Genomic DNA, 12,315 nt, shown 5'->3' with positions numbered 1-12,315 from the left:
TTTCCACGATGTCAAAGAAGGATGCATTCCAGCACCTTCTGTCTTCTCTTGGAAAAAAACAAAATAACAAAATCTAAAAAGTTCCAAACAGACACCTATGGAGGCGTAGTGATACAGCAGACTGGAAACCAAAAAGGTCTTAAAGCCCCAAAACTCCATTCCCACAACTGGAAAAGAGGGACAGTATTAACTTTGCCTGTATTTCTAGGGGGATTAAATGAGACAATTAATAGGAAATGGCTTTATAAAGAGCCATAAGTAAAATAGTGCTATTATGCCCCCATGTACTATTTCAGTAATGTTCTAAACCTGGGCCTCCTTTCCGACTTCCCTTTACTTCTGTTAAAATACATCTCTCTTTTCCTAAATGTGGTCTATGCTTTTCATAGAAAACAATACACTTACATAAGTGAAAAGGTCAAACAGTACAAAGCTTACAATGAAATTCCCTTCACTCCTCATACCCTATTCCTTAGAGGCAACCATTTTCATCTCTCCTTTTTTAAAAGCTGTTTGTTTTTAATTCATATTTCTGAATAAAATGCTTAAGCTGCTATTTTCTGGGTTCTTCCACTTTAGACATCAGTTTCAGAGTTTACAGTGTGGAAGATGCTACTGTAGTTCTGTTACACCCACCCTCCTTCCCCTCACCCCCCAAACACTTTCCTTCCCCTCATCCTATCAACATAGTGTTGCTATCATTTTTGGCTAAACACCAAACTATACACAGCAACACATAACTGAACCAGAGTATGTCATGATCTTATTTCCTTTCTTCAATTTTCTATTTTTTTCAGAAGTTATTAATTGCCTATCTTTTTCTTTTCCTTGGTTTTCTATGTATGTATCACCAATTCTTCCCCTAAAAATCTCACAAAACTAAATTCTTCTCACCAGGGTGAAAACTCCAACTATATTTTCCTAGAGACATACCACCTAGTGCCTTCTTTCTTCCTGCTCCTATTCACACTGGCTGCTCTTTAGGTCTCCTGCATAGTTGCTTTCCTAGAGCTTTCCTTCCTGTGGGAATTCTTTCCACCATCCTCCCGTGTCAGAGACCCTGTTTCCTGGGTTCTGTATCTCTTTCTTGATTTCCTCCCTCATTCTGAAGAAGCACGTCCTTCAGTAACTTCCCAAGAAAGTATGTAAGGCAGGTGAACATTTTGTGATTTTGCAGATCTCAAAATGAGTTTAGTTTACCCTCACACTTGAATGACAGTTTGCGCATAAAATTGTGGGTTGGAAATCACTTCTCAAAATTTTGAAGCTATTACCCTTTATCTTCTAGCTTTACTGTGGCAAAAAGTCCTCTGCTACTCAAATCCCTATACTTTGTATATTTAGACTCCACCATCCACATCCCACCCCATTCAAGAAGCTTTTAGGAATTTTTATCCCCATTGTTCTGAAATTTTATAACAATTTGCCATCATGCGAATCTTTTTATTACACTGAAATGGGCCTTTTCATTATGAAAACACATATCTTTCCGCACTGGAAAATTTTCTTGTGATATTTAATAATTTCTTCCTTTCTTTTCCTCTATTCTGTTTCTGAAGATCCTGTTAGTCAGCTATTGGGTTTCCCTGATTAAGCCTCCAATTGTTTTGCTTTTTCACCTATTTTCTAGCTCTCTTTTTGTTTCAGTATCTGGCCTAGTTCATTTTCTAGCCTGCTTACTAATAAAAAATTTAAAAAAATCTTATTATACTTTAAATTGCAAGAGTTCTTTCTTGTTCTCTTCCTATTCATTTTTACTGCACTTTGTTCTCCCCTCCTTTAATGGATACAAAATAGTATCTGAGAATTTTAGAGTTGGGTTTTTTTTTTTTGGTTGTTTTCTTCAGTAACCTACATTCTTTCTGTTTCTGATTTCTGTCATTTGCTTGACTGTTTTGGGCTCTGTACTTTATGTGAGAACTTCTTCTCAAAAGTGCAATTATCTCTGGTTGTTAATATTAAAAGGGAAGCAATAAAAAGCTGTGAGCTCTGTGTGCATGGGTGGGATGTGTTGATTGATGGGCATCACCTTAAAGTGACTGGGCAGGGAATGTGGCTATTTTGTTTGTGAGCCCTCAAATGTCCATCCCCAGAATACACTCCTCTCATATCCTGCTTAGAACATTCTGAGAGTGTAGTGTGGCAAGGGTGCTGATTATTTAACATACAGACTTTCTTACAGCAGTCACGTTTGCAACAAAACACACCTTAGTCCCATTCTCAGCTATGCCTGGCATCTAGCGTGGTTCAGCTTTTCCAAAGAGTAAATCTCCCATCTTCTGCTGCAATGGTGAAAACCAGTTGCCTGCTTGAGATGGGGATTCAGGTGGGACAGGGAAGAGGAGTAAGGGGTGACGATGTCTAAATATTCCTTGTATAAACTTTCTATCAATTATTCTGTTTTTTGGCTTCTAACAATTCTTGTTTTTCAGTCTCTATGCTTATAGGGACATCTTAGGAATCCAATTCCCAAGTAGTTACTGTAGTCAACAGACAAATCAGTCTGTTTCTTTTTGTTCCTCTTCCTCCTTTGACTTTAGGAAGCAGCTCTGTTGATTCCGCTGAGTCAGTTACTACTTGTCCACTGGATTTCTATATTCCAAAACTCTGCTGGCATCACTGTCTGCCATCATCTCTGTTCTCCCTCTTTTTGTCCATAGTATACCTTTGCTATTCTTTATAGCGGAGTTAACAGAAATATGCATATTCAATTCGATCTGCTATATTTAGCAGAAAGTCTGTCATATGTTTCTAAAGCCTAGGCTTACATAATGGTACAGAACACAAGCTTTAGAGTCAAAGAATTGGATTTGATTCATAACACTTACTATATATGTAACCTTAGAAGCTTCTTAACCTGTCTAAGCCTATGTTTTCTCACCTATAAAACAGGAAAATTAAAAATAACTACCTGATAAGTTGCTGTGAAAATTAAATGTAGAATGTAAGAAAAAATTAATGTAAGAATATAGGTTTTGGAGTCAGGAAGTCCTGGGTTGGAATCCCAGATCTTCCACTTACAAGCTGTCTGACTCTGGCAACTCAAAATCTGTTTCATCTGTATAATGGGGTTAATAATAGTCACTAGCTCCTACAGCGTTGGTATTAACATAAAGTTTATAAAATTCTCCTGAAACGAGTCTCAATTACATTTATATTACTGCTCATACTTCTTATCCTTAGAATTACACATGTACATACATGCCCATCCCATGGCACGGCTGAGTCAAGTCAAATTCCAACTCCTCTGCAAAAGCAATGGGATATACTAGAAAAGGGCAATGGATTAGGAAGCATGAAGTCTGGGAGGGGCCACTGGGCTGGTTTCTCATCTGCAAAATAACAGAATCAGACCAAATGATTTCTAAGGTTCTTTCCAACTCATCTGCCTCTCCCTGACTCCTTTGCTAGACATGATCTGACATGAATATCACAACCCTAATTATCTGATATTATTAATTTTTATAGTGAGTGCCACGTATTTTGCTTTTCTAACTAGGAACTACATGAAAACTAACATGAGCTGCTCCCCCAAACTAATGTAAAGAATAAAGATGTGTTTCAAATAATAATAAATCATAAAACTAGTATGTTTTATGATAAAAGATAAGGCTGGGGATATAAAATCACCTTAAAGAGAAAGAATGAGTTGCAGGCTTGCACACTACGAAGACTTGCAAGGAATTTGACTAAAAGACAAGTAACAGAAGAAGTTAATTGAACCAAGGAAATACCGCAATATGTCAATGAGAAGGTAGGATAGTCAATAATGGAAGCTGGGATGATTTCATCTTTTACTATGATCCCAATAACGTTCACATTACAGAACCATGTTCTGAGATTCCATTCCCACCAAACAACCTTCTGAATATGGTTTGGCTTCCCATAAACATCTGCTGATAGAGAAGACTGCTCTGAATTACCAGCATCTATTTCTTAAACTTATAAAGTGATATGATTTTATACACCAGCATCATATGATTGCACCCCACAAAAAACAATGCTGTGGGGGTGGCCCACCAGGAAGTCTTGGTACATTCTTCCAGATAAAGTAGAGAACAGTGAGGCTTCCTGGAAGACAGATAATCACAGAATTTTTACACATGAAACATCTAAAAACTGTATGGTTCTACAAGAAAGAAATGATCCCTCTTTGATCCCTCTCTGAGGCTAGTTATACTACCTAGCACACAGCAGAACTTGCTAGATAAGTGCTTCTTGATTGCTTCTTAAACTTTCCCTAAAAGTCACTGCTCTTACATAATACAATTTTCCATACCCTATGGCAGTATCAAGGAAATACTTCTTTCTGGATACATGACCAACAGTGTGGTAAGAAAAGGAAGGAAGAAGGAAAGACAGAGCCAGAAAACTGGGAAAGGCTGAAAGGGAGACAAAGCAATACCACACAGAAAGTTTCTTTCACCAAGGATTTCTATAGTTCCTTTGGCCTTGTGACCTATTTTACAGAGCTTTATCTGGATCCAGAGCCAAGAAGGTGTGATCCAACTCCATACTTCCTAATCCATTCTGTGAAAAACTGGCAATTTGAAAGCACTGCCTGAAGCTCTCTGGGCTGAAGCTACAGAGTTTCCAGGAGTAAAGTTATCTAACCATATAGAGGACTCAAATTACCACATTAATCTCTTGATACCAAAAAGAGATATTATCTGTTATTTAAAATCTAAGTGTGGGGGAACACATCATGATGTATGATGTGTAGACATGTAGAAGAATGGCAGATACAAATAACAGTAATCATTTTTATTTGCAAAGCACTTTACAATTTACAAAGTACTTTCATATTTATTATCTAACTCAAGCCTCAAACTAACCCTATGAGGTATGAAGGGATCAGTATCTCCTTTTAGGATAAATTAAGCATTTAGAGAAGTGACTTGCCCTCATTTACAAAACTACTTAATTAGAAACACAAGCCTACATTTTTTTACTCTCAGTTCCAACTGCATTTTTACTATACGATGCCCTTTTGTCATGCAAATTTTGAAGAAAGGCCAAATGACTCATTTACAGCCATAAGAAATGTCCACAGTATTTCCAAGGCCTGCAACATAATATTAATAATATATACTTTTAATATAAATACTTATATTTAGCTTTTCTTCAACCTGAAATGAAAAAAATTATACAAAAATCAACACACAAAATGATTTATGAGGACTTCAAAAAATCTCAATGCCACCATTTTCCCATTCTTAAATTTCCCAAAATTTGCTCATATAACAATAAATTCTGGCTTGCTGATAACTTCACCAACCACTTATGAAACAAAAACACAGTCAGTGAAATTAAGACAATTCCTATACCAAGCCACCATGCAGATTTTTCAAACAAACCTGAAAAGCTGAGGAAACCCTCCTAGAAACCACTCTACCATCTGGGCCATCTGGGAGTCTGTAACCCTGTTGCTTCATTTTCAAGTTCAAGGAGGTGGGCAATGCATTTATGGTATAAAAATTCAAGTTTTCCCAATCCTTAAAATACTGAGACCATTATTCAAGTAAAAAGGAAAAGCCATTATAAAAGGTTTGAAAAGAATTTATCCAGTAATAAAGCTTAAAGAAAACCTTTTCCAAAATGGAATTCTGAGTAAGAGTCGACAGGCCCATAAAAAAATGCAAATATCCAATCTAGTGTTAAGATAATGCTCTCACTAAAGTAGAGCACACTAGTCCATCTGTAATTGCTTTTCAACTCTAAGAAGGGGGGAAAAACACTTTCACTGAAATCACTGCATTAAAAAATACAACTAGTTTACAAATATAACATTAGTATAAGCCTACTTTAAAATTTACTATGAAAGAATTTCAACATAATCACCAAAAGTATGTTTCCTCTGATACCAATCACATGCCATATAAAGTTAAATGAGTTATCCTGTCAACGCCATGGTAACTGATTCTAAAAATACACTTTTTTTGAAATCAGACTGGTATTTAAACTAAATGTCATGAAATGTTGCATTAAATATGCCAGGATGAAAAGATCAGTTAAATATTAACTTTCCAAACACATCACACAGAAAACACCCCCAGTCACTGAAGAAGACGTTACTGTGTCCAGGAGCACCTCCTCTCTCCCAACACATACACACACAACAAAATGAGATCAAACCTACTGATTTAACATCAATTTTTCAACAAAAATTAAGTGTTTAAAATCACCATATTTTCTAAACTAAAAATGCATAAGCAAACTGCAAATGTGAACAGGTTACATTCTCTAACATATATGAAAAAGGTAAATTTTGTTTTTTTAGATCTGTACCACTTAAAGGGGAAATGTTTACAATACAACCATTTTTCAGAATCCAACAGAAAAGGTTTCCCATTTGAAATGGCAAGCCATTTCTAACATAACTTGGAATTTCAGTATGAGTTCTAAATTTTGAAACAGCTTAGAATAAAATTTGCTAACACTAAACATAAAGAGCAAGCAAGCTTTTGGGAAAAATCCAGAATCTGAAGTTTGAATGTTTATATAATGCTTAGTCACTTAAAATAAGAAAGTTTAAATAGAACACAACTGAGGTTAAAATCAAGTTGATGTCTAAAGCCTAAAATCATAAGAACACTGGCATCATGATGGAAAACCAAAGCTTATCTGCCTGCTTTATAAATATCCATGTCCTTTCTTGGATTCAGAAACCCACTTTAACCCATGTTCCCCGGGTTTCTTCCATCTTCCATCTCACTGAACACCATTGTCGCATTCAGATTACAACCTCTAGCCAAAGGCAGAGATCAAGTAAGTCCCCTGAAGATTTCCAAAACATTAAAACCTGCAGAAAAGTAGAGGAAATACTTTCGTGCTTGGAGCTGCTGGAATTCCTTCTCTCCTTTTAGAAAAATAAACCTCTTGCTCTGAAGATCATCACTTTTAAGAACAAACATCACTACTATATACAAACACATAACTCAATAATAATTCTATGAAGAATAGTAAAATCCTATAGGTTTGCTAGTACTTTGGCAGGGAAGAAAAAAAGCCTATTAAGAACTGTATGCCAAAGGATTTTTTTCCAGAAAGAGAATAGCAATAAGAGACTTAAGAGTTTCCCCTTCCCCTCTTCAAATGTGGATTCCTTAGCACTAACTGAAAGAATACTTTTCAAAAATAACTAGTTGATTCCATTTAACCACAAAGAAAATGTCTCAGCTCCCTTGTATTTTTAAAAAACAATCAGTATACTATGGTATACTTTCTGACTCAGTTGCTTATGACAGATACCCTTCTCCCTGATGTTCTAATATTTCGGAAGTCTTTGAATAGAAAGAACAGACAATATTAAAGACACATTTTTGTACATAGTCACTGTTATAAAATGTACAGCCAACAGCCTATCACTGAATTATTTTTTAGCTTAAACACATTTTGCCATAAAAGATAAATCTAACAATTCAGATATTCTAAATATAGACATAACACAAAGGCACAGGCAAAAATACTACAACATGATCACTTCTATGCACACATATCTTTAGATCTCTGTGAAGTATGGCACAAAAAGTAGCACAGTTTTTCATAAACTGTATAATTTGATTGCACTTTTGCTTCATGGTTCACTGTAAAATTCTAAAATTAGTGTTTATGTGCTCACATTATTCACCCTACTGAGAATTCTCTCAAGAGAATAAAACATAGAACATTTGGCTTTCTAAATGACAGTGTTGAAACTTGCAGTGTAGTTATGCTTTGGCATACATAAAAAATAATTTCTAAAACCTTTTAATTTATTTTACTATTCCCTGTTAGAAGAAATCAATTGCACATGAAGCCTAAATAGCTGGAAATAACCCAGAAAGTGACAACAAAATGATGACTTTTTAAAATGCTGACGCTTTTCACACTCAGGTTCAGTCATGCCAGCTGGAAAGAGGTGTTAGATATGGCTTTATTCATTCTAAATCTGAGAACTGTAGTCATTTCCAAGACATTTCAAAAACTGAAAGCAACAGCAATTTGTCTTCATGATCTTAAGTCTTCTAATTCAAAAGCACTTTTGAAAACCATTTCTACAAACTTAGAAGGTATCCGTATGAATAATTTGCATGCTATTGCTTAGAGTCAAAGTATTCTGTCTCAGATTTCCTAGTGAATCAGGAATACTTAGAGATAAAACACACACACACACACACACACACACACACACACACACACAGGGGAACCCCGTAACTGAGCCACTTCAGATACGACATCCATTAAGAGGGCCTTTGCTTCTAACTGTGTAAGGGTCGTTGGCTGTAGTCTGACTTGCACAAGAAGTACACATAGCCCCTGAAAGGCGCTTTAGTCCTCTTTGGAATACACTGTTGGAGAGACTATAAATGACACAGTTGCAGAAACTGTTACTAATAGCAAGCCAGGTGGTCAAGAAGGATGCGAAGCGGTTGCTGTGGCCAGTGGAGCTTTCCAACAAGAAGTAGATGATATATGGCAACCAGAGGATGTAAAATACACTAGTGATTCGAAACAGGACCATGGCATAGCGCTTATCAGGACAGGCCTGCACTTCCCCAGTCTCCCCACTCTGGCTGCTGAAGCGGGCTTGCCTTTCGCTGATTTCTTTTGTGTGCTGTTGACAGATGCGGAAGATGTTGAAATAGGTGAAGCAGACAATAAGGGCTGCTGGGGCATATAACATCATCACGATGAACAGGGTGAAGTAGGAGTCAGTGTGCCAGGATTCCGCACACCACTGAAACACATCTCCATGATATCCAGGTTTGCCCCAGTGGAAAAAGGAAGGCAGGAAGACCAGGGTCGAGTATAGCCAAATCAGGAAAATACACAGGCGTAGTCTCCAGGGTGTAACCAGAGTATTATAGGTTAAAGGTTTAGTAATGGCAATGTATCTATCAATGCTGATACAAGCCAGAGAAGCCATGGAGACGCTCTTCAGAACTGATACTACGAAACCAAATATCTGGCAAGTCAAGGACTCCTCTACTGGAAGGGGGTGATGGAGGAGTGATAAAGAAGGGACCAGGCAGCTCACCCCAACAAAAAGGTCAGCATATGCCATAGTCTGGATAAAATAACTTGTAGTGTGATGGTTCAACAAAGGTGCACAGTGAAATACAAAAATCACAATGATGTTGCCAGAAATAATCAATACAGTTAGAAAGACAATAATCAATACTTCCAAAAGGCAAAAATTGACAGTTTCCAAATAGCCAAATGCCAAGAGGCAAAAAGGGTGGCTGCTCTGATTACCATCCAAGGTGGAGTTCATCTTGAGCTCAGGAGTGATCTGTCACTTCATGCTGCCGCTTGGCTGCTGCCAACAGTTCAAAGAAGCAGCTGCTGTCATTGCGGTCAGCTTTGCATGTGTGTAATAATGTCAGAGGAGCCTTAGTCCCCAAGCTCCCGATGCTGCTGCTCTGGTGCATTGCCTGCAGTGCAATTCCCCTTTAAATCCTTCCTGGAATAAGGAGAGCCAGCAGTAGTTGTCTGGCCAGTCCCAGACGTGGCCATAGCGCCAGGTTCACCATACACATAGCACCAGGGGAGCAACGTAAACTCTGGGGACAACGTCTTCAGGCCAAGTGAGGGTAGGGGGAAAGGGGAGAAGAGAAGGGAAGAAGATTAGGAGCTTCAGCAGGAGTTGTAATGAGTCTCCTCTGAACAGCTGATAGAAGAAAAGGAGAGAGCATTTTACATTTCACATCCAATGCCCTAATCAAAGAACCTGGCTAGCTCAGGCTGGCATCATCCCTCCCACTCCACCCCTACTAGCACCACTATTCATGGCTACCCTCAATAGCACCCCACATAACTGATCTGTACTGTATAGAGGAGCAGCAGCAACATCAAGCTTTCAAGATCAGCGTAAAACAAAACCAATCACAGTCAGATTAATTTACCCCCATTTCCTTTCATTTGAGACTTGGGGGAAAAAGGGAATTTGCTTATAATATTTATGAAAACCTTTCACTACAATTACCACTAATAAAAATAGCCAAAATAATTTACTTTCTTCATTGATTCCAATATAATATTTTGCCTCTTTGAAAACATTTCAACAGAATTTGCTGTTTAGTTCAATTTCAGAATGTTACCTGTAATTCCGCATGCTGCAATCCAAACAAAAGCCACAATACATCCTTAACAGAAAGCCTTGCAAAGCAGGAATGTGCTTCAACTCGCGTAGAGCAGAACTGAGACACGAAGGGAGGGGATAAAGGAGTAGGAGGGGAAACAGGGAGAAGAGGGGGCTTGGGAAAAAGAAGAAAGGGGGAGGGGAAAGAAAATGCCTGTATGTGCACACACTCTGGAATCTTTAGCAACTAACTGGAATTCATCGTCAGAGAGGTGCCCCCTGATTTCCAGATTGCACAGTGTGGGAATGGCTTGCTATGCCTGCAGTGCCTCATTTGAAAGCTGTTTCCTCGTCTGTCTGGAATCCCCCTTTTAGCAGATAAGCAGAATTCAGGCTGCTAGCAAGGAGAAGGGGCAGTAGCAGAACAGGGTGTCAGGAGTTAGACTGAAACACACTGCCAGAGTGGTAATTCCTATTTTCTCATGGCATTTTCCCAAAGAACAAAGAGCAATATTAAAGAAAGGAAGTATATTAACTTCCTTTAAGTGTATGGCATATGGCAACTGACAATCATAATTCAGCTGCACAAGAAGTTCTAGCTAGAAGGCTATACACCATTAATTTTGTCTCTCATGATTCACTGAATATTGGCCAAGAAACTTTAAAATCACTTTTTCAAGAGAAAAGTAAAGTATTTCCCATTCTGAATACTACAGAAATAGCACAGAGAAATTACATTGTTCCCATATTTGACACTACCCTATAGTTTTGAGATACATTTCTTGCTTCTAATTTGCTGAGCAGTATACAAGAATACAAACAAAAGATAGAAAAGTAAATGTACCTTCTTCTACTCAGGCATGGATATTACAGGAGGTTTCATGGTACAAATAAGCCTTTGTATCTTAGAATATACAATCTTGTTTCTGCCTATTTAAAACAATGCAAACTGGGATCATATTGTGGTTTTCCTAGTAATGTCATAAATGATGACAATTTTCAGGTAACAGAGTTGGGTGCTATGAAAATGTGTAATTTTAGTATCTTTATTTAGAAGGATTAATTGAAAGTATCCAGCAGAGTAAAAGACAATAAACAAATGCTATCATTTGAAAGCTTTCCAAGAGGTAGGCAACTGAGTAAAACGTGTGATCCAACTTTCATTTTTAATTCATTTTATACACATGCTTTCTTATTACAGACAAATGGCCACCTATAATCAGAATACAACGAATTACATTTTAAATCTGAAGCAGCAGCAGTTGTCTGGCCAGTCCCAGACGCGGCTATGGCCCCAAAATAAAAAACCTATTTAACCATAATCCTGACAGTAATATCTGACAGGTCTTACTGGGAAACAGAGCAAAGTGTGTGGCACAGTAAAAAGACCAATAACATCGAAGGAACAATAATCAGGTTCAAATTCTTGCTCTAAAATAACTTACCCTCTCTTAAGCCTCTGTTTCATCATTTGTAAAATGAGAACAACACTCCGTACTTCACAGGGTTGTTGAGAAATAAAGTATATACAAAAGGCTTACCAACACCTAGCACAGAGAGGGTATATAACTTTACTTACTTTCTGCTCCTACAACTAAAATAGCCTTCCTAAAGAGCCAGTGTTTTCCTGCCAATCATGTTGAAAATGTTAAGGCTGGGCTCCTCTGAATCCTGAAGGGCCCGCTCTTACTGAGGCTATACAGTTCTAAGTCATACAACAGCTATCTGAATACACTGCTGTCACACATTACTCAAATACATTGAGGCTATGCACATGCAAAGCACTGAAGGTAGCTGTTAGGGAATGATGACACGGCGTCAATTATTCCCTCAACACAAATAATTTCTCTGCCTAGGTCTCCAGCCCTGACTTCACTCCTAAGCTCCCTTTTCCATCTACAATTTGCCTGCTAGTTACACATCTTCCACCTAGATGTCCTGTAGAGATTTCAACCACAGCATGTCTAAAATCAAAAACTTGCTACCAAATAAGCCTCCGTATTTTTCCGACATTTTCCCAGGCACTCCAGTATGAAACTGAGGAATCATCTTGACCACTCTCTCCCTCAAAGCACTGTTCTTAGTCACCAAGTCCTCAAAATATATTTCCACAATAGTTCTCAAATGCATTTCCTCCTTTCAGTTTTTAATACACTTACCACGGAAGATGATTACCATCTAGACTTATAGTTTTGTTCATTTTTCCAATTTTTTCATTTCTGCCTGGTTAAATATCCAAAACGTACATTTTA

General features: G+C 37.7%; 2 protein-coding genes across 2 annotated transcripts in view; both read right to left on the bottom strand.

Moving 5' to 3' along the window:
• RABGAP1 (RAB GTPase activating protein 1) overlaps window positions 1-12,315 on the bottom strand; it is a 167,171-nt gene that overhangs the window by 62,219 nt on the left and 92,637 nt on the right. The window lies entirely within an intron of this gene.
• Window positions 8,158-10,182, bottom strand: GPR21 (G protein-coupled receptor 21). Its single transcript, XM_011965495.1, has 2 exons — window positions 10,083-10,182; window positions 8,158-9,652 (listed from the first exon to the last, which is right to left on the bottom strand). Exon 2 carries the CDS (start codon window positions 9,254-9,256, stop codon window positions 8,207-8,209), a length of 1,050 nt encoding a protein of 349 aa, XP_011820885.1. The 5' UTR covers window positions 9,257-9,652; window positions 10,083-10,182; the 3' UTR covers window positions 8,158-8,206.

This window comes from Mandrillus leucophaeus, unplaced genomic scaffold (genome assembly GCF_000951045.1).
Source record: "Mandrillus leucophaeus isolate KB7577 unplaced genomic scaffold, Mleu.le_1.0 Scaffold729, whole genome shotgun sequence".
In the NCBI taxonomy this organism is placed as follows: Eukaryota; Metazoa; Chordata; class Mammalia; order Primates; family Cercopithecidae; genus Mandrillus; species Mandrillus leucophaeus.
Note: the sequence above shows the minus strand (reverse complement) of the source record. Positions and strands in the feature narration are given on the sequence as shown.